The sequence below is a fragment of the Fusarium flagelliforme genome (assembly GCF_020744385.1).
Source record: "Fusarium flagelliforme strain FIESC 12 MPI-CAGE-AA-0113 chromosome Unknown B0J16scaffold_4, whole genome shotgun sequence".
Taxonomy (NCBI): Eukaryota; Fungi; Ascomycota; class Sordariomycetes; order Hypocreales; family Nectriaceae; genus Fusarium; species Fusarium flagelliforme.
In genome coordinates, this window is record NW_025763506.1 from 2,540,842 (window position 1) to 2,559,282 (window position 18,441).

The following is an 18,441-nucleotide window of genomic DNA, read 5'->3' on the forward strand; positions in this document are numbered from 1 at the left end:
AATTAATTAGGGGGAAACAAACATGAGACCTTGTGGTGGAAAAAGTAAAGTGATGTGAATAGTTTGTCTTCTACACCGGTAGTCGAGACCTCTTCTACTCCAAGGCATTTTGGTCAAGAATTTGTTCACTACAGTTTTTGGCATGCAACAGTCCTAGGCAGATTGCAACTTCATACAGTGACTTTTCAAACCTTTGCTTTTCAGGAGGCTAAATATCAATAGACAGGCCCCTCGTCAGTAAGTATCTATCAGTCATGCAATTCACTGTAGCATCAAACAAGGGCTCGGACGACTGTGGAAAGCTGCAGGCGACGGAAGCTTGGTAGAACAAGCACAGCCGGCAGTTAAAGAAAAGGGACACAAGAACAGAACAGTCCAGCCATGAGATGTATTTGTTAATGTGTCTTCCTTTTTCGTCTCAAATGGTGAAGGACTCCTGTAAGATTATAACAGAGAGGTCACGTGATGCTGAAGAAGCGCCACAGACTTGATCAAGCCACAACACCGCCCCTCCAAGATTGGGCAGTACCTACCTTCTTATTGGTCGGCAAGCTGCCTACCCGTGTTAGCTGTACCTACCTCGCGACTTTGCCTCCACTTATCGTCGTTTCTTCGCCGAATCAAGGAGCTTCCATCACTTGTACAAACAGCCCGATTCAACAGCATATAGATTCTGTCGCCCTCGTTTTGGCAAAACGAGACAATATCTGCGCAACCACGCCCGGTCCTCAAAATGCCTCCTGGTATGTTCCTAATCGCTTCAATAATTTGCACAGTCCACGCCTACCGCACGCGAGCGCGTCTCGCCCACCCCCAAGAAACACCACTTTTCGTCGTCGCAACATGTATTCGACAGTTGCTAATTAATGCGCAGCTCTCAGCGATGAGGAGACTTCTGACGTTGGTGAATTCACCACGCCTCCACCAGCTACCAGAAAGAAGTCGACCTCAGCTGCGGTGTCGGATAAGTTCGAAGATGCCAGGCCGGAAGATGAATCAGATGGGGATGGAAATGATGACGAGGACCTTGATGAGGACGAGTAAGACATCAGCTCAATGGCCAAGCGAATAACACTGATGCGCCACAGGTTTGTTGTTGAAGCGATCAAAAAGCACTTTGTCGATGAAGACGTACGAGAAGCCTGCATTGATTGAGTCCCACAGACTAATCATGATCGCAGGGTACTTTGAAGTTCCAAGTGAAGTGGGAAGGATATGAAGCCAAACAGGATATGACATGGGAACCAGAGGAGAACCTTCGGTAGGTAAAACGTTTACTTCCGACTATGTGTTTCTTGTTTAACGCATCTTCTGCAGAGAGTCTGCTCAAGAAATCCTCGATCAGTATTTCGAGCAATTTGGAGGGCGAGAGAAGCTTTTCCAACAGACCGAGACCGCTGCCAAAACTAAGAAGCGCCGCCGAGCGACCAACGGCACACCCAGCACCGCTACTCCGACGACAACAACAAAGCGATCCCGGCGAGGCAATACACATCCTGCTAACACCACACCACCTGCCACGTCCAAGCCGTGGAGCCCGCCCGCTGGGTCCTGGGAGGATGAAATTGAATCAATCGAGGTTGAGGAGGACGAGAGCCGAGGCAAGATCATTGTCTACCTAAGATGGAACAATGGCAAGAAGACCAAGCACGACACCGAAGTGGTCTACAGAAAGTGTCCGCAGAAGGTGAGTAGGCAACGCAGTTTGATCTAGACATGTACTAATGCGACGCCATATAGATGCTTCGCTTTTACGAACGTCACCTTAAGATTGAGAGAAGTGAGAATAAGGCCCTTTCTGAAGGAGCTTAGAATTAGATGCAGCAGGCAAAAACTTGTGCTTGGCTCCGAGCTCTGTCTGACACGAGATTAAAATGGAATGGCGTTTGGCGACTGCTGGGGGATAATGCATCCTGCATTTATGTTTTACTTTTACAAAGATACGCGAGGAATATGGACATGCAGTAGCTATTCGGCTGAGAGTGAACTTTATTTCAATTGGGAGATCTAACCATCAAGCATATGTACAGTATAAAAGTTGCAACTCGATATCTGCTCAGTACCTTACTGGACCTCAATGAACAACTAAAATTGAAAGAAATGCATGACATGGATGTGACCATGTAGAGAGTTGTACCTTGCATATTCACAGGCCGGCCGTAGTACTAAATTAGGCCGACTTTCATGGGAGAGGTATCTTAGTAGGTAGCGAGGGTCTTACCTTTCTCTTAGCTTTGAGTCCCAACGCGCTTTAACGCGACGATATAGCGCCTAAAAGATGATGAGGTGACGTTTTCTGCGAGGCTGGGAAAACCTCAAAGCTGTCCAGCGTGTCAGAACCCCTGGAAGACCCCACTATAGGACCCCTGTAGGGCAGCTTCTTCGCTCCCAGCCTTGCCATTTAACGCGTCCAGATCCAGAGTCGTACCTGTCTGGTCTAGCTGTAAGAAAAAAGACGGTGGCGGGGCAACGACTTATAACAGAGTGACTGGCCATGTGCGATTGAGAGAGAGACTGAGACTTTGCATTCCTGCTCCCGTTTGATCTTTAACTTTACTTGTTTTCTTAAGAAATAAATCTAACGATTTAATATTCTTGGGTAAAAATAGAAGGACAATTGCAGTACGATTGATTACTTTACGACACCATCTATCTGTATCACGAAGCTTCTGATTGGTTAACTTGATTGCACCACGTCCGTCTTTGACTCGACACCGACTTTAACTCAACACTTTACTACCTTGCATTTTTTATTGAGTATGTCAACTCTGTGCTTTTAGCATTCTGTTCCAAGAGCCTCAACTAACTCTGTATCAGATCAGGACATTCTCTCAAGCATCAACACTATCTTTAGTTTATATCAAACTCAACCCCAAACACAAACACAAACACTCCCCGCTCAAATCTCCAACCGCCAAGATGAAGAAGAACGACGTTATCGCCATCATCATTATTATCCTCTTCATCATCCTCGCCGGTGTCTCATTCGGTATTTGGAAGCTTGTCTCAATGGCGAAGAACCACATGAGCGCAACAGGCTCATCGAGCAGAAGCTCTAGCGAGATCGCCGACTAATTCAAAAACGTCCTCTCTCTGAATCACGATCCATCGGCCTTCAGGGCTCTCATGCCTCCTTCTCGATACCCCACAAGCACAGAAAGTGCTTGGCCTTTACTTCCTTGTTTATTCTTTTTGGGCACAGCGGTTTGGCGGTGAATGTCTATCACCTTTTTCTTACCTAAAATCATGGTGGAATGTGGATGGGTAATGTCTGGTTGACTGATTGACTACGAATCACTCACGTTCTGGGTTACGGCGCAATATCATGGTGACGTTTGTTTACGGTTTGTGTTGGGCTGCGGGTTATGGATGTTTATGTATACATGGGTATGACTAGTACGCAAGATAGACTGCTTTTACGATTTTAGGAAGTCAATTATGGCATGAATGATAACAAAACGCAATGGATTTTACAACCGGCATGTTTGTAACTCTGAATCTTCTCAGTGACTGGACACTCTCGTAACTGGTGTTGTGGGCCTCAACAATGATTCACTCAACTTCAGATACCTAGCCTGTCCGTGACAGGACAGGTCCAATGGCGTATATAAAGGTCATGAAACAACCGACTTTACATCCACCAAGCAATCTGTTTAGAACAACTCTAGTGTAACAGCTACAATGGGAAAACTTAGCATAGATCTCAACCTCACTGGCCTGGCCATCGAAGCCTCCAAGCTCAACCTTGACAATCAAGAGGCCGAAAAGAAGCCAAGCAGCATTGACCGCTACCAGAAGTACCCTTCTCTCGTTTCAACATAGACGAGACCCAGCCCGATGTTCTCGACAAGAACAGCCCCCAGTATCGCGAGCGTGTCATCAAACTTCTCGACGCCCTTGATGAGGCCTACCAAAAGAAGTATACCGAGTATCTAACCCAGCGGGCCAAATACATCGCAATGGTGGAGGCGGACGAGGAGCGAATCTGGAACCGTTATATTCTCAATCCGTTCGACAAGACTTTGATGGTCAGCGACCTCGAGCTCCACGACTTTAAAGCCATTGACTTTGAAGACCGCTTCGTGAAGACAAACAATCGCGAGTTCTTCTATCTACGAGACCTGCAGCTGGAGTTATTCTACATCGGAAGACTGGTCAGGATCGGGCGTCTTGAGAGGGCCCGACTTGAGGAATCTGACTCGTTTATTCAGCTTCGCAATGAGTGGGCGGACATGCTCGGTGATTATATTGACGATGACTCGGTGTGCAGTGATGAAGAGGGCCCTTCTATCTGTTGGCCCTCTGACGGGCCGGTTATTGAGGATTAGGGTGAAGAGATCCTGAGCACCATGTGTTTAGTGAAAATAGCAGGCAGAGGTTAGAAGAGAAAACCAGCTATTAGCTACTATTACCGGCCGGCATCTTCGATCGGGTTCATTAGGTAATGAAAGCATTCATTGACAGAGTGGAAGTGATTAATAGAACAAGTAAAGTACCTAACGACTGTTGTTCGTCTTACTAGACTGAGTCACTCACGCCGTTCTCAAACCAACTCTTACAAATCTACACAGATACTCCCATCTCATTGGGCTAACCGCTCTGCGTCGACTCAAAAAGGCAGCCGAGTACAATTGAGGATTATCTAATATCTGAATAAACTGGTCAAACTGATCGAACCGAGTGAACTCTTATGAGTGCTCTACTTACTTGACTTACACTTAAGTCTAGTCAGTTTACGCTCCAATTATAAGACCTTGAGTAGGTATATAAAAGCCCAACCCTTCATTTTGGTTCACATTAATATCGCGACATCACAAGTCACCATGTTCGAACTAGACTAGTATTGAACCCAAATCAAGTATGATTTCTTTCGCCGACTAGCGGCATTCTATCCATATGTATAACAAGAGAACCCTAGTCTATCCATCTAGTTCCTTGTTTCGCATCCTATTCAATGTACAAGAACAAAAAAGAAGTAAGCTCATTCAAGTCGCCGTGTTTGACGTCTCTACTTGCGGGCAGCGGGAGTGGGAGTAGGGACCACAACGGGCTCCTCGGGGGCAACAGGAGGAGCAACAGGAGCCGCAGGAGGGGTGAAGACGGGGGCTCCAGGGATGGGAGTAGGGACAACGGGAGGAGGGGTAGGAACAACGGGAGGAGCAACGGGAGGAGTAGGGACTAATAGGATCTGTTAGTATCAAGGTCTTGAGGTATAGACTTGAAGTGTAACTTACCACCTTGACCGGGCTGGCCTCCGACGGGGGGCATGGGAGGAGGAACTGGCAACCAACCACCAGGACCTCCGGGAGCACCAGGAGCACCAGCACCAGCTCCGGGACCGCTAGGACCACCGGGACCACCAGCTCCAGGACCAGCTCCAGGTAGAGTACCGTTCATGGGAGGAGGGAAGAAACCTCCAGGGAATCCACCATCTATACGAATATCATTAGTATCTCATGTATTCAGGAGGGTCAAAGAGTGTGACTCACTGGGAGGGAAAGGAGCAGCCATAGCGAGAGGAGCCGCAGCGGCGAGAACGAAGGCAAAGATTGCGGACTTCATCTTGATGGTTGTGTATGAGAGATAGTGACAGAAGATGTGTTTTTGATGTTGTTGAATAGAGACAGACAGGATGGTAGTCTTTTATAATCGAACGAGACCAGCTCACAGATAAACAACAAGGATAAAAGATAGGCAGACAATGGATGGGTCTCAGACCAGGGAAGTTGTTGTTAAGAATAGAGAAAAAGAATGGGTTGGAGCAGGAAATAGAACCTGTTTTTGCAAGAGAACAAGGCCATGACTATATACTAGAATCTGTATCTATGGCTACGTAGTCGTAGCAGGTCCGCACACCCCTTGGTAGCCTCGCAAATCCCTACTTGGATGGAAAGATTTCTCCGTTTCTAGTTTCTCAAACCATTGAGAGTGATCGACCGGCAAAAAAAAACAAGAGGTATCAGGTCGGCTGTTAGACTGGATGCACATCTGGGAGCGAACCAATAATGACCCACGAAGAGCCGGCAGATAACTAAACTAGATCAAGGCCACTAGACTAGAGTATCGTTTTGATGAAGCTTACAGTTTAAAGTGCAGGGGGTGGAGAGGAAAAGCTTGTCTTGTCTTGGATGTTTCCCTGTTGAATTGAATGGTTGGATGAGGCTCACGAGTAGGCTGCATATGCTCTATTCGCAACCCTATATGTCGACTATTTTTCCAGTTAATTAATTAATTATCCCATGTCAACTATTAACTCACTCACTAGTCTACCTAGCTGAATCTTTTACCACAACACCTCATCTTTATTCCAACCTCTCTTGTTCTCAATCCAAGTTTCTATCAACCATGACTTAAAAATAACCTTGACGATCGTCCATTATGACGCTCGAATTGTTCCTTTAGGTTCAATGAGAGTCTCCATAATTAAAAAAGGAGTTGGAAGTCCACAGTTTTCTAACAAACGACGCGTAACCAAAAGAAACATTGATTCCTTCTCCAGCCAAACAAAATTCCCCACAACCCAGTTCCTTGACAGCGACAGTTTCACGTTACGCCTTGTTCCTGTTTCTCCACCCGCCGTTAGACTAAACTCAGGGTTTCTGTCTGCAAGGCACCAAAGACAAAGACGAGAAAGGAAGGAAAGAAAACGTAACTACTGTACGTATCTACAGTATCTTCATTGCAGATCCTTCTCCAACAGGGTTCCTTGCTCCATATCAAGGAGGGTGACGACGCGGCCTGCAGAGACTGAGATCCAGTGGATTGCGTTGATGCACGGGGAGATAAAATTATAGGACAGATATGGAGGACGATCTGGAGGCTTGCAAGGTTTTGTCTCATCCCTATATCTCTCGTTCGTTTTCTCATGACAGCGTCGAGATGTGAATGGTGCAAGAATTGAAGAGGGTTACATGTTGCACGACACACGGAATGACTTGCTCCATATGGTATCCGCAGTGTCTATCCATGATCAGATAGATGAGAAGACACGACTCTCCTGTAATCACTCTCCATCCATGCAGCGTAGTCTTTGGCACTGCCATAGTATATCGTATATTCTATCTCTTTGTTCTATTCCATTCCCCCGTCTAAATATGTAACTCACACCTGATTGATGTACACATCTTCCCCATCGAAAGATCAACACTCTCCTCCCCGGAACCGTGGGTATCGACCTCTTCTTTAATTTCTCATCTTTTACCCAGAACAGTGGTCTCTATCACCCTGCTGCTTCTCACCAACTCATGACCCCTCTACCACGGTCGAAACCGCCTCGTAGCTGACGCTCAGGCTTGACGACCTTGCCTCTGAGGACAGTGTATCGGATCAAATTCTCGCAGTCCTCGGGCATGACTCGAGCAAGCCAGATGCCCTGAGCTGCACCCACGCTACCCTCCCCCGAGCCGTTCTTCTCAACGCCATTCGTGCCATTCTGCTTCTCAGCTGCATCATCCAGACCAAAGGCATTCGGCCGTCGGTAGATCATGACATTGGCAGAGTACTTATGTCCTCCCACATGACTGATGTAGTAGATACCGACACCGCCAGGTCTTTCATCATGCAAATCCCGATACAGACCTAGCGGCCTCAACTGGCGCTCAAACTCCTTTCTCAGAACAGGAGCACTCTGGGCACAGCGTACATCGCGTGTTCGATGACTGCACATGAGGATGACGGCGTTGTGAGGGCAGTCAGCCAGGGTCACGTCGGGAATACCAGCGGCCGGATCTGGAGATGGCAAAGAAGCAGGTAAGGGCGTTGGTGTAAGTGGAGATGTGCTGGTAGGGGCTTGATTGATGACCTCTGCGATGATCTGAGGCACGCTGAGAGGGTGAACGTCACGAAGAAGTTTGAAAGCTGGGAGAAGCAAAAGTGTTGTGGGTTCAGAGTAGTCATCTGTGTCATGGGGAGTGGGCATGTTAGATGCCGAAAGCTTGAGTTTCTGTGAGTTGATTGTTAGTGGTCGCTCATTCAACTAAACCAAGCATGGATGAGTTGGTATGTTTGAGAAATACCTTCTCACACAAGGTAAGAACTCACCCCATTCGAAGGCTCAACTGCTTTGGAAAAAGCCTGCATGACACTGCCCTCCTCCTCTTCCACATCCCTCACCCAATCCGTCTTGCCCGTCCCAACAAGAACATGCGTACTCCAAGCCGCGACATGACCATATAGCACATCCTCCTCTTCGATCTTGAAGCCCCTGGGATACCGCGCTGAGCAATTCTCGCAGTCGTGCAGACACTCGTCGCCGTCTACTTTTGGATCCGTCTTGACAAACAACTCCGAGGCCGATGGCGGCTTATCATCCTTGGCTCCTGAGCCCAGGACTGAGCTGACGAGGTTTTTGAACGAGAGGGCCATTCTCTGCTTTGGTGGTGGACGTGGAAGCCAAGATGGAGTGGCAGCTGTTGCTGAAGAGGAGAAGTTGGGAGTATGAGTACGAGTGGATAATAAAGTCATGGTGTAAGAGAAGTCAAGTCAGTCGGTAGATTTTAGGGCCGTCCACTTCAGATACCGTACAGTACAGTAGGTTCGGCTCGGCTACCTCAGACTGGTTGATTGGCAGTACGGAATCCACCTGGATAGGTAATTAGTTCGTAATTGATGGATCCGACAGGTATGCGATTGGATTTCCCCAAACTTTCTACTGATTGATAATCAAATAATCAATCAGTTAAGTTAATCAATCTGGGCTGTCAGGGATCAGGTAACTTACCCAGCCAGCTGACTTAATTACCTCAAACTAAATGAGGAATTACTCCAAGGTTAAATAAAATGAAGAGTGTTTAATTCATATACCTGTTCGTCTCCGCTGAATCTCGCTATATTGCCTCGCTCTTTTGCTTCGCTCTATTGCTTGTCCCGTTGACAGCAAATCAGAGGAATTGGCCGCCGAAATCGCAAGAGACGAAATAATTCAGTCACTTTACGCTAACTTAGATCTCCATTTAGGCTGTTTCTTTTTGGTGCCCTCGACCTTAAAGACATTTTTTCTCTTCCAGTTGGAGGTGGGCCCAGTAATGTAACCCGTCTAACTCCTATCACCGAGCCTTCGTCCACTGGCTTGGCACATCATTAGGTGTAGAAGGCATCTTGGAAGTCATTTTTATAAGAATAAGAAATATAATGCAATGTATTGACGCTACTTGAAATAGTACAAATGTCAAAGTTATGGCTACTCGGCGTCTTCCAGACTCGTTACAAACCATTTTCGTCCCAACGATTATGCGTTCTTCTTTCTAGCTTCGTCGTAACCCTCCTCTTCACTATCGTCTTCTTCTTCATCTCCATCTGTCTTCTCCTGGTCTGTCTTGTGTCGGCGATGCTTCATCGCCTCTCGAATCTTGCGACTCGCTTCATCAAAGCCACCACTTGAGTCGAGTGTAGTGAATCCACTGATAGGGAATCCACCAGATCCAAATCCACCTCCGCTGCTGCTTGATCGCGACCTGCTGCGGGCTCTGGATGGTGGCCGTGTAGAGAAGATGCCCACATGACCAATATTGCTGAATGAGTCGTTGCGCGGAAGCGCACGGCTGGATTGTGTTGTGCTTCGTCGTGACAGAGCTGGTGGTGTCTCAGGCTCATAACCAGTGCTTGACTGGTCGCTGTCTCGTCGTCGGTACGCCTTGGGAGATGTCGCGGCACCACCCTCGACCTTGTAAAGATCGGGAACAAGCCGAGCCTTCTCAAAATCGTCAAACATCTCAGGTCCAAGAGTGTTGATCACATCCGTCACCTGAGCGCTCAGCTCCGCTCGCCTTAGTCGTAATTTGTGGATGTTATAGTTTGAGGTTGGCGTCAAGCAGAGCAGAAGTGGTCGTAGAGACTTGAATATATCGATGCCGACCTCACCAAAGCGCAGAGACGCAAACGTGATGCCAACCATAAATGGCCACATAGCGAAGTAGATCACCCACAGTGGCACGCCCTCGGGGACGTAACCCCACAGGCGATCTTGCCAAACCTTGAACGTAACGATTCCTGAATAGATGTGGTACAGTGTGGGCGCAAGGCCAATTGCTACAAGAATCTTCCATGTCGCCATAACATCGCGGCCACGGATCTTGACAGTTGAACCGGCCAGAGCTGTCTTGGCCTTTTGCCGACTGATGATTCTTGTTGCGACGAAGACAGGTGCGAAGAGGATCAAGCCTGGCAATGTGCAGATGAAGAGGAAGAGGAGCTTGATCGATCGGTAGATGAAGAGGAATATGACCTTGAGCATGTTCATCTTGGCGTACTGTACTTGATGATCTTTCAAGTTCAGGTATCGTAGTTGTGAGTTGTACTCCTTGACGGCAGCAGACAAGGACGTAATGCGCTCGTCATTCTTGTACCTCTCATAGCCCATGCACAATCTACGGTTCAGCTCGATAACTACTGGCAGCGGCAGCTTCTTGCCAGTTGGGTTATAAAGTCGGCGAGCAGCTTGGATCACCATGAGCGTGTCGTAGTCAGGGGCGGAAACAGTGACCGAGTTGAGAGCCTGATACACCGTGTCCAGGACTTGACCAATGGCTTCACGACGTTGGTTATTGCAGTAAAGCTCGACGAGATGGCGGGGAATCTCAAAAGGAGCACCGAATTCAACAACAGCGCGTGAACGGAACTTATGAGCATGGAAGTAGTTCATGCCAACAGGAACGATCTTGAGACCACAATCAGGATCTTGAGCCAAGGTTCCCAGAGCCATGATTGCGACACCAGCCTTGAGAGGCAGCAGCTCAGTGCGATCATGACTACCACCCTCGGGGAAGATACCAACACAGCCACCGTTGCACAAACGGGAAAAGACAGCCTCGTAAACCTTAGTCTGGTCGATATGAGGAGCCATCTTGAACTTGGTACCCTGGTAACCTGGGGCAGGTCCGTTGACATCCTTATTGGTGAAGTTTCCGTCGGTATCAATATCGTCACGGCCTGTGAGTTGCGACAAAGCAAGCTTGCCCTTAAAAGGTCGCTTGACACGGATCTCCTCAGGGCCGATGATCTGGGAAATATCGACACTGGCGCCACTTTGGCCCTTGATGGACGGCAGAAAGAGCATGCCCTGAACTTCACCTTCGCCCTGGCCAAATTTGGTGCCAACACCGCGGATTAAGGTTGGGTCGTTGATAGGATCGGGTAGGTAGATGGCTCCGGTTGCTGGCTTGGCAGCATCTTGGGCGCGACCGACGGGAACTGAGCCGACTTGTCGTGAACCCCAACCGATAAAGCCGTGAACTGATTTTTGGGCGATCAGAAGAGACGCTCGTCGTTTAGCCTCGTTACGCAGAGTTCGCTGAAGGATAATGGCATCGACAAACTATTGTAGGTGTTGGTGAGTTTTACTGTCCAATGGCAACGTCAAGCTGTTCCTTCGCCTTCCCCTCTGTGTGAAGCATAACTTACCTGGTTGGCATGCGGCGCAGCGACGAACAGGACGGGGCCGGTTTGAGGGACGCGCCAGGCACCTCGAGGCACGACCTCTCGGAAGAACATATCGACAATGTTACCGACGGTGTAGAGAAACATGTCGTATTTCCAGTTCACCATAGGATAGAGCTCCTTCTGCGGGGTCGGGTTCGTCGCAGACTGCGGCGCTGCCGCGTCCTTGGTGCCGGCGTGTTTAGACATGGCGGGCGAGCGAGGAAGAGACCAGCACTCCTGAAGCAGGTGATAGGAACAGTATTTTGAAGTCCAAGGGTGGATATTGATTGTAAAAATCTTAACAGAGCTAGACAAGCGAGGTGTAATCGATGTGAGGGGCGGCGGGCCTCTGGATGGAGCGAAACGAAGAAAGGTCGATCGATAGGTAGTTACTAAGGTAGGTAATGAGAGATATGAGATATATTATATTGAAAGATGGACGCTATGAGCTGTTTAGAATCCTCAGCATTCCTGCGCAGAGACAGGATGAGCTGGGGAAGAAACAAGACAGGAGGTAACGAAGATGGAGAAATAGCTGGGGTTGGGGACGTTCTCTTGGTAGGAGGGGAAATGGAAGACTGGATGAGGTGCCTTAGTACCCAGTATGGAAGAAGGAAAGGTCCACTTTAGAGCTGTGAAGCTACCATAGTACTGTGGTAGGTAGAAATTCAACTTTATCGAGAATCTTCCAATTATCCTTTACTACCAGCTTCCTCTTCAGTCGTTTTCGCTTACTTGTGAGCCGCCTCTATTTAACTACCTCCTACCTAGTTCATGACCGAGGATAATTATTAGTTACACACCGTACTCGCTCTCGGCGGTTTTGCCCTTGCGAATACTGGTCTATCACCCCACTTAACATAAGGTCAGGTACATTAGTACAGGATGCACAGTACTAAACTTATCTGCTGCACAATCAACAAAATCAAAGACATTGATGAACCAGACTACAAGCCACATAACAATGGTGAAATTGAACAATAATAATAATCCATAGTGATATATTCAACTCGAACCGTCAGCCTCTCAGCATCGTGCATGTATGTATCACCATCTATATTCTTACAATATAGTACTTTGTTCTTGGCTCATCTCACAAGTGCGTAGTAGGCACGTAGTTCTTAATCACAAGTTGATTCACACCACCATCATGACCTAGCAGGTACCTATTCAGCCCTCTCTACGGACATTGATACCTTGAGCTATTCGAACCCCGGAACCAACCGCTCCATCACGCTACAGTTAAGTATCCATCATGGATCCTCTGCGAATTTCCGAGAAACAACGACAAGGAAAACAGATCCCTGCACCCGGGCTTTCACATGTTAATTTCGTAGTAGAACATTCGAACTGTAGCACTGTAGTGTTCATTATCATCGTATTGGATCCTAGAAGCCCTATGTAGAAGATCATTCTCTGGGCTCGTGCCTTGTCAATAGGAGTCAAGTCCCAACAAAAAGCAAAGCGCCAACACTGGTCGCATTGAATGTGGTTGAGACTCTAATGCGCCATCAAAACTACCTCTAAGGGAGGGGGAGGGGTACACTGCACTTCGCTTTACAGTACAGTACTAACTTCATCTACCTCATCTGTACTCCGTCAAGCCGTCTCCGTATCCCGAGGCCGAAAGGATCCCCAGATTTCTGCAAATGCTGGGTTGGGTTAGACTTGGAGAATGCAGCTGATCTGTTAATTTATCAAGCCACTTTCAAACCCCCCTACTTTTGCATATGCAATACTCCATTATGCTACAACTTAATTGTGCCGTAATCTGTAGAAAGCCAGTTAGTAACGATCTTGTGCATGCTGCACCTAGACACAATGGAAGTGAGTTGGCTCGGTCAGGATACCATATCTTTATGCAGGATTGTGTTGATTGTTCGGATTGACAAGTTGTTGACGAAGCTATCATGAGCTCCAACTTTCAAGCTATTTCAACCTTTCAACATCCCAAGCGATAAGGAAACCAATGCCGCATAGACTCGTGAACTTCGCCGATGCGCTATCCATGTTATCTAAGTAACTATTCAAAAATGTACAATGCGATTTCGCCGTGCGTCTTTCTCATCGCTTTCGTCGCCGATTCTTCTTCTCTGGTACGCTCGCGCTACTTCCCTCAAGGTCAACCTTGCCTTCATTCTCCAACTCTTTCAGTTTTTCCTGTCCAGAGATGAACATACTCAAATCCCGATTCATCTCCTGTAATTCGGCATTCTCTGTTTTGATCTTGTTCAGCTCTTTGGCCATTGTTTCGTGGTCGGTATTGAGATGTTCAATACGCTTCATCAGTCCTTCGTTCAGTCGTTTCTCTTCCTGAAGAGATTTCCCAAGGTTGCGTGCCAACATTTCACTCTTGCTTGCCTTGTTGCGCTCTCGTTCAAGCTGTTTCTCCAGCTCAGGAATTGTTGCCTGACTGAGGGCTGTATACTTCTCCTCTAATAGCGCCAACTTCTCCATAGCCTTAGAGGCTTGTGCAGCAGCATTCTCAGCAGTCGCAGATGCCTTCGAGGCTTTATCGACTGTCTTGCTAATCAGTTCTTCATAGTATGCCCGCTGCGATTCGAGTTGACTCGTGACTAGGTGCGTGTACTCCAGGCCAATGCTTTCGAGCTTTGCCCGAGGTACGACATCCTCTTCTTCTAGGTGACCAACTGATCTGTTTCTTGATGGGAGCTCCACCACTTTGCCGTCGCCTTTGTCCCGTATAAGCCGATGCACCCACATGTCACCAGCATAGTCCCAAACATGCTGTGTTTCCAGTTCGAGAGCAAAGCAGTGCGCTGTCTCTTTCCAATGGTCTTTGGCATGACCACCCTTATAACGGCCACAGCCTACATGGCCGCAAATCAGGCAGATCCACAAATCGTCTGTACAATCACAGACGGTGCAAAGGTTTGAGACTCCGGAGCCAAATGGCTGTGTATGAGGATTTGACGAGTCCGAGTCTACCTTAGGTGGCGTGTTCGTGAATCTGCAGACCGGACATCCGGCTCCTTTCCAATTCTGAAGGCATGTGCAGTGGAAGACGTGTGAGCAAGGGATAGTCATCAAACCGTTTGTTTCATCCATCCGCTCTAGGCAGACAGGGCATGTAGGTAGTTCTACCAAGTTCGGCGTTGGGGGAGGAAACGGTCGAAGGCTACTCGACATACCAGCTGAGGAGGTTAAAGCAGAGAGGGCAGCGCTCGTTTTTCTTGTCGGGATTTCGAACGTTATAGTTTTGACGAATACCACATGGCATATCTGAGGCTGAAGGGTGTTAGCAAACATGCCTTCCTATACTATTAAACCATCACATACCTCCATGGTGTTAAAAACCTTTCCGTCAAATTCTTGACGCCATTGTTTCGCTCGGAAATTATCTCGAAATTTGAGGAGAACGAGATACCTGTTCATCCGGGAGGTCATAACCATACGACAGTGACTTATACCACTTCTCCATTTCTCTCCTACGAATCCCATAAGATCACCTGGGGACATGTAGGCAGGAACTGCCGGAATGCAAAGGGTGGTGCAGTCGTTATCTCTTGAATCCCCAATTCCATTTTCTGGGCCACCGGATTCCACAAGACTTGGTGTCTCATCGCCGTCTCGGTAGAAGTGCACAACACCCCATCCAAGTTCAGTATTCTTGGTCTCGAGTGGAAGGAAGTCGGCCTTGGTTGCCGTACCGGCCCCTCCGAACGTTGGCCCTAGAGAAGGGGCTGCGGAAGGAGTGCTTCGACTAGCCTCGCCCATGACTGTATGTCCGGTTCGTAAATCGACCGTTTCAAGACCAACACGACCAAACCTCCAGTCTCTAACTGCGTTCTGTGGGTGTATTGCGACGCTCGAGTGCGGTGGTGGGAAGCTGTTAGCTCTCTCAAGCCACTGTCTTTCCGACAAAATCTCAATGTTCTTTTCAGGTTCTTTTACAGGCGGCCTGGTAGCTGCACCACAGTCAATTATACCGAGACTTGAAGTAGATGAATTTTGCCCTGCAGTTGTGTACGGAGATGTGTGGTTCGCAGAGCTGTATGAAGGAGATTCGAGGGCGTTCGGTACTCTGTATATTGTTCGTCGATCGGGTCTTGGGTGGGAGGGGAAGTCGTCGAAAACGCTCGCTTCGGATAGTGGAAGCCAGATATCCTTATGCTCCGTCGTCTCTTGCGCGGCGGCTACTGGGTCGGGCGTCGGATAGAGCTCGAATTTGATGTGATAGAAGTAAGACGGCATAGCCTGTATCAGCCCGTGGCTGTACTAGTTGCTCGAAAGTTGATAGAATCACAGTTTTAGTTGCAACTCGGGCTCAAGAGACAACCGACGAGTATGACTCTGATTACTAAGGAGGCAAGAAATTAAGATGTTGGTGTTTACGATGTTTTAGAATCATCATATGATACTGTGGAAAGGCGTGAATATGGCTTCGCAACTTTGAGTTCATGAGTGTTATTATATATGTCGGCTGCCCCACTCGTCATGAGCTGGGCTGTGGAGCATGAGCCGGGCCTGAGGAGAGTACCCCACCCACAATTAAGCGCAACCTCACTTACAACGACAGGCTGCAGACACCGTGTCAGACGTCAAAATCCGAAAGCATGAAAGCATGAAAGCATGAAAGCATGAAAGCATGAAAGCATGAAAGCATGAAAGCATGAAAGCATGAAAGCATGAAAGCATGAAAGCATGAAAGCATGAAAGCATGAAAGCATGAAAGCATGAAAGCATGAAAGCATGAAAGCATGAAAGCATGAAAGCATGAAAGCATGAAAGCATGAAAGCATGAAAGCATGAAAGCATGAAAGACGAAAGAACGCAGTCAGTTTATGTCCAGCTGATATCAGCGCTTGAATAATTTTATGTTGGCGCCCTATCCTTACGATTTCACACGGAATGTTGAAGAATGATGCAGACTTTAATCGAGTCTATTGTCAGAGCATGATTATTGCATGCGAAAAACTACATAATGTACGATCCCGGTTTCAAATGAATCCCCAAACGCCATCGTTAATCCACGTAAAATGCCTACTGGCCGCCACGAAGTCGGAGGACAAGGTGAAGGGTAGATTCCTTCTGGATGTTGTAGTCGGACAGAGTGCGACCGTCTTCCAGCTGCTTACCAGCGAAGATAAGACGCTGTTGGTCAGGAGGAATACCTTCCTTGTCCTGAATCTTGGACTTGACATTGTCGATGGTATCAGAGGACTCAACCTCAAGGGTAATGGTCTTTCCGGTGAGTGTCTTGACGAAGATTTGCATACCACCACGAAGGCGGAGGACGAGATGAAGGGTAGATTCCTTCTGGATGTTGTAGTCGGAGAGGGTGCGGCCATCCTCAAGCTGCTTGCCGGCGAAGATCAAGCGCTGTTGGTCAGGAGGGATGCCCTCCTTGTCCTGAATCTTGGACTTGACATTGTCGATGGTGTCAGAAGACTCAACCTCAAGGGTGATGGTCTTGCCGGTAAGGGTCTTGACGACTGAGGGTGAATGTTAGTAACGAGACATGTAGCTGTGATGTCAGAATAACTTACAAATCTGCATACCACCACGGAGGCGGAGAACAAGGTGGAGAGTTGACTCCTTCTGGATGTTGTAGTCGGAGAGGGTGCGGCCATCCTCAAGCTGCTTGCCGGCGAAGATCAAGCGCTGTTGGTCAGGAGGAATACCCTCCTTGTCCTGAATCTTGGACTTGACATTATCGATGGTGTCAGAAGACTCAACCTCAAGGGTGATGGTCTTGCCGGTCAAGGTCTTGACAAAGATTTGCATGATGGCGGTGGTATGACGCGAATACTCTTTGCGTTGATGGTATTTCGGATGAGGATGTAGATGAGTCTCGAGCGCGTGGTGATGTTTTATGAGAGACAGAGATGTTGTGAGAAGAAAAGAAGATGAAGTTGCGAAGAGGCGGAGAAGGTTTAAGTAGGTGAGGGGGGTTGTTGTTTGATAATCAAGGTGCGAGGGGGCGCAGTGACCGGTCAGTGACGAACAGTAGCGACAAGGCAGGCAGGCGCTTTGGTTGCAGGCAGTGGCAGCCCGAGCCAGACAAGGAGAAGGAGCGCAGCTTCCGGGGGCGGATGATTCATAATACCTAGCCAATGATGGTGACGACTAGGGAAGGCTCCAGAACCTGGCCAGGCTGCAGCGCGCCACATTAGGTTTCAAGTACTTCAATCATTCACTGTTCAAATATGCAAGGCGAAGTATCCGAGACATGTCACTTGGGTTATCATGCCAGAGTGGGTCCGGGCAAAGCCAAAGGCTGAGAGTCAGACTGATGTCAGGAGCGTGCTTGTTTGTTGTTTCTACTCTGGTGTTTTCTAGCAGAGTCTAGAAGGCTGCATGAATAAAGCATACCAAGAACAAGCAATGGACACATACATGCGTCGCAGCCTCAAATCTAAGACTTTTCTCAACCGAGAGCGCATGCTGTAAACAACAAACACAGAGGCCATGTTGTACCCGTCATGGGCGGTCGCATTCACTTGCCCGTCACCGTCTAATTCACGACCATTCACCCATCAGCAGATACCCACGGCCAAGCGCTTGAGCCCAGGCCCCGCCACCCCGCTCTGGTGCATAGGCAGCGGTATGTCGCCACTTTACCCCGGGAAAGGCTCTAAGAAGCAATGCTTGACTGGGTATTATTGACAAAGGCCGTTGTACAAGAGAAAGCGATATCGAAAACAGACGATCTCTATCAGCTTTATACGGCAGATCACAGTTGATCGTTACCCTAAGCTTCCAATGGCTAAGTCTAGGCTCAGGAACCACGAGTGTAACGCGCTTTGGATCAACTTCCATTGCCGAGATAAGCTCAGAGTGGAGATGCCAGCCTCAGTAACACTAACAAAAGATGGGGAGACTCTACGCACCTGGACGGACACCTTCCTAGAATCAAGGCTTGTTTATTCCAGTAATCAGTTGCAACCTGCTTCGCTGACTTTATCACAGCAGAGGAGTTGACGATAACTCAAACTCCAGTTGAGGGATAACCGACTTCTGCTCTCCGCTGAATCCGGCCGTATCGGCCTCCGCGACGTCATC

The 18,441-nt window shown here is 48.2% G+C and overlaps 6 protein-coding genes across 6 annotated transcripts; 2 read left to right on the plus strand and 4 right to left on the minus strand.

The window, feature by feature from the left end:
* The first annotated feature begins 417 nt into the window (after positions 1 to 417).
* B0J16DRAFT_341643 (uncharacterized protein) lies at positions 418 to 2,261 on the plus strand. The gene is made up of 6 exons (XM_046127848.1): positions 418 to 743; positions 875 to 1,040; positions 1,089 to 1,131; positions 1,182 to 1,261; positions 1,318 to 1,687; positions 1,741 to 2,261. The coding sequence occupies exons 1-6, from the start codon at positions 734 to 736 to the stop codon at positions 1,810 to 1,812; spliced, it is 741 nt and encodes a 246-aa protein (XP_045983086.1). The 5' UTR covers positions 418 to 733; the 3' UTR covers positions 1,813 to 2,261.
* A 1,396-nt stretch (positions 2,262 to 3,657) lies between these two features.
* Positions 3,658 to 4,328, plus strand: B0J16DRAFT_372253 (uncharacterized protein; the record flags this gene model as incomplete). The annotated part of the gene is made up of 2 exons (XM_046130467.1): positions 3,658 to 3,797; positions 3,857 to 4,328. Exons 1-2 carry the CDS (start codon positions 3,682 to 3,684, stop codon positions 4,326 to 4,328), a joined length of 588 nt encoding a protein of 195 aa, XP_045983087.1. The 5' UTR covers positions 3,658 to 3,681.
* Positions 4,329 to 4,845: 517 nt separating this feature from the next.
* Positions 4,846 to 5,934, minus strand: B0J16DRAFT_414799 (uncharacterized protein). The gene is made up of 3 exons (XM_046133473.1): positions 5,490 to 5,934; positions 5,235 to 5,432; positions 4,846 to 5,178 (listed from the first exon to the last, which is right to left on the minus strand). Exons 1-3 carry the CDS (start codon positions 5,560 to 5,562, stop codon positions 5,009 to 5,011), a joined length of 441 nt encoding a protein of 146 aa, XP_045983088.1. The 5' UTR covers positions 5,563 to 5,934; the 3' UTR covers positions 4,846 to 5,008.
* A 1,300-nt stretch (positions 5,935 to 7,234) lies between these two features.
* Positions 7,235 to 11,622, minus strand: B0J16DRAFT_266897 (Sucrase/ferredoxin-like-domain-containing protein; the record flags this gene model as incomplete). The annotated part of the gene is made up of 5 exons (XM_046123430.1): positions 7,235 to 7,942; positions 8,041 to 8,414; positions 8,874 to 8,927; positions 9,259 to 11,311; positions 11,398 to 11,622. 5 exons carry the CDS (start codon positions 11,620 to 11,622, stop codon positions 7,235 to 7,237), a joined length of 3,414 nt encoding a protein of 1,137 aa, XP_045983089.1.
* A 1,540-nt stretch (positions 11,623 to 13,162) lies between these two features.
* On the minus strand, positions 13,163 to 15,800 carry B0J16DRAFT_414802 (uncharacterized protein). The gene is made up of 2 exons (XM_046133474.1): positions 14,716 to 15,800; positions 13,163 to 14,664 (listed from the first exon to the last, which is right to left on the minus strand). The coding sequence occupies exons 1-2, from the start codon at positions 15,628 to 15,630 to the stop codon at positions 13,480 to 13,482; spliced, it is 2,100 nt and encodes a 699-aa protein (XP_045983090.1). The 5' UTR covers positions 15,631 to 15,800; the 3' UTR covers positions 13,163 to 13,479.
* Positions 15,801 to 16,072: 272 nt separating this feature from the next.
* Positions 16,073 to 17,342, minus strand: B0J16DRAFT_362831 (ubiquitin-related domain-containing protein). Its single transcript, XM_046129834.1, has 2 exons — positions 16,926 to 17,342; positions 16,073 to 16,871 (listed from the first exon to the last, which is right to left on the minus strand). Exons 1-2 carry the CDS (start codon positions 17,161 to 17,163, stop codon positions 16,420 to 16,422), a joined length of 690 nt encoding a protein of 229 aa, XP_045983091.1. The 5' UTR covers positions 17,164 to 17,342; the 3' UTR covers positions 16,073 to 16,419.
* Positions 17,343 to 18,441: the final 1,099 nt, after the last annotated feature.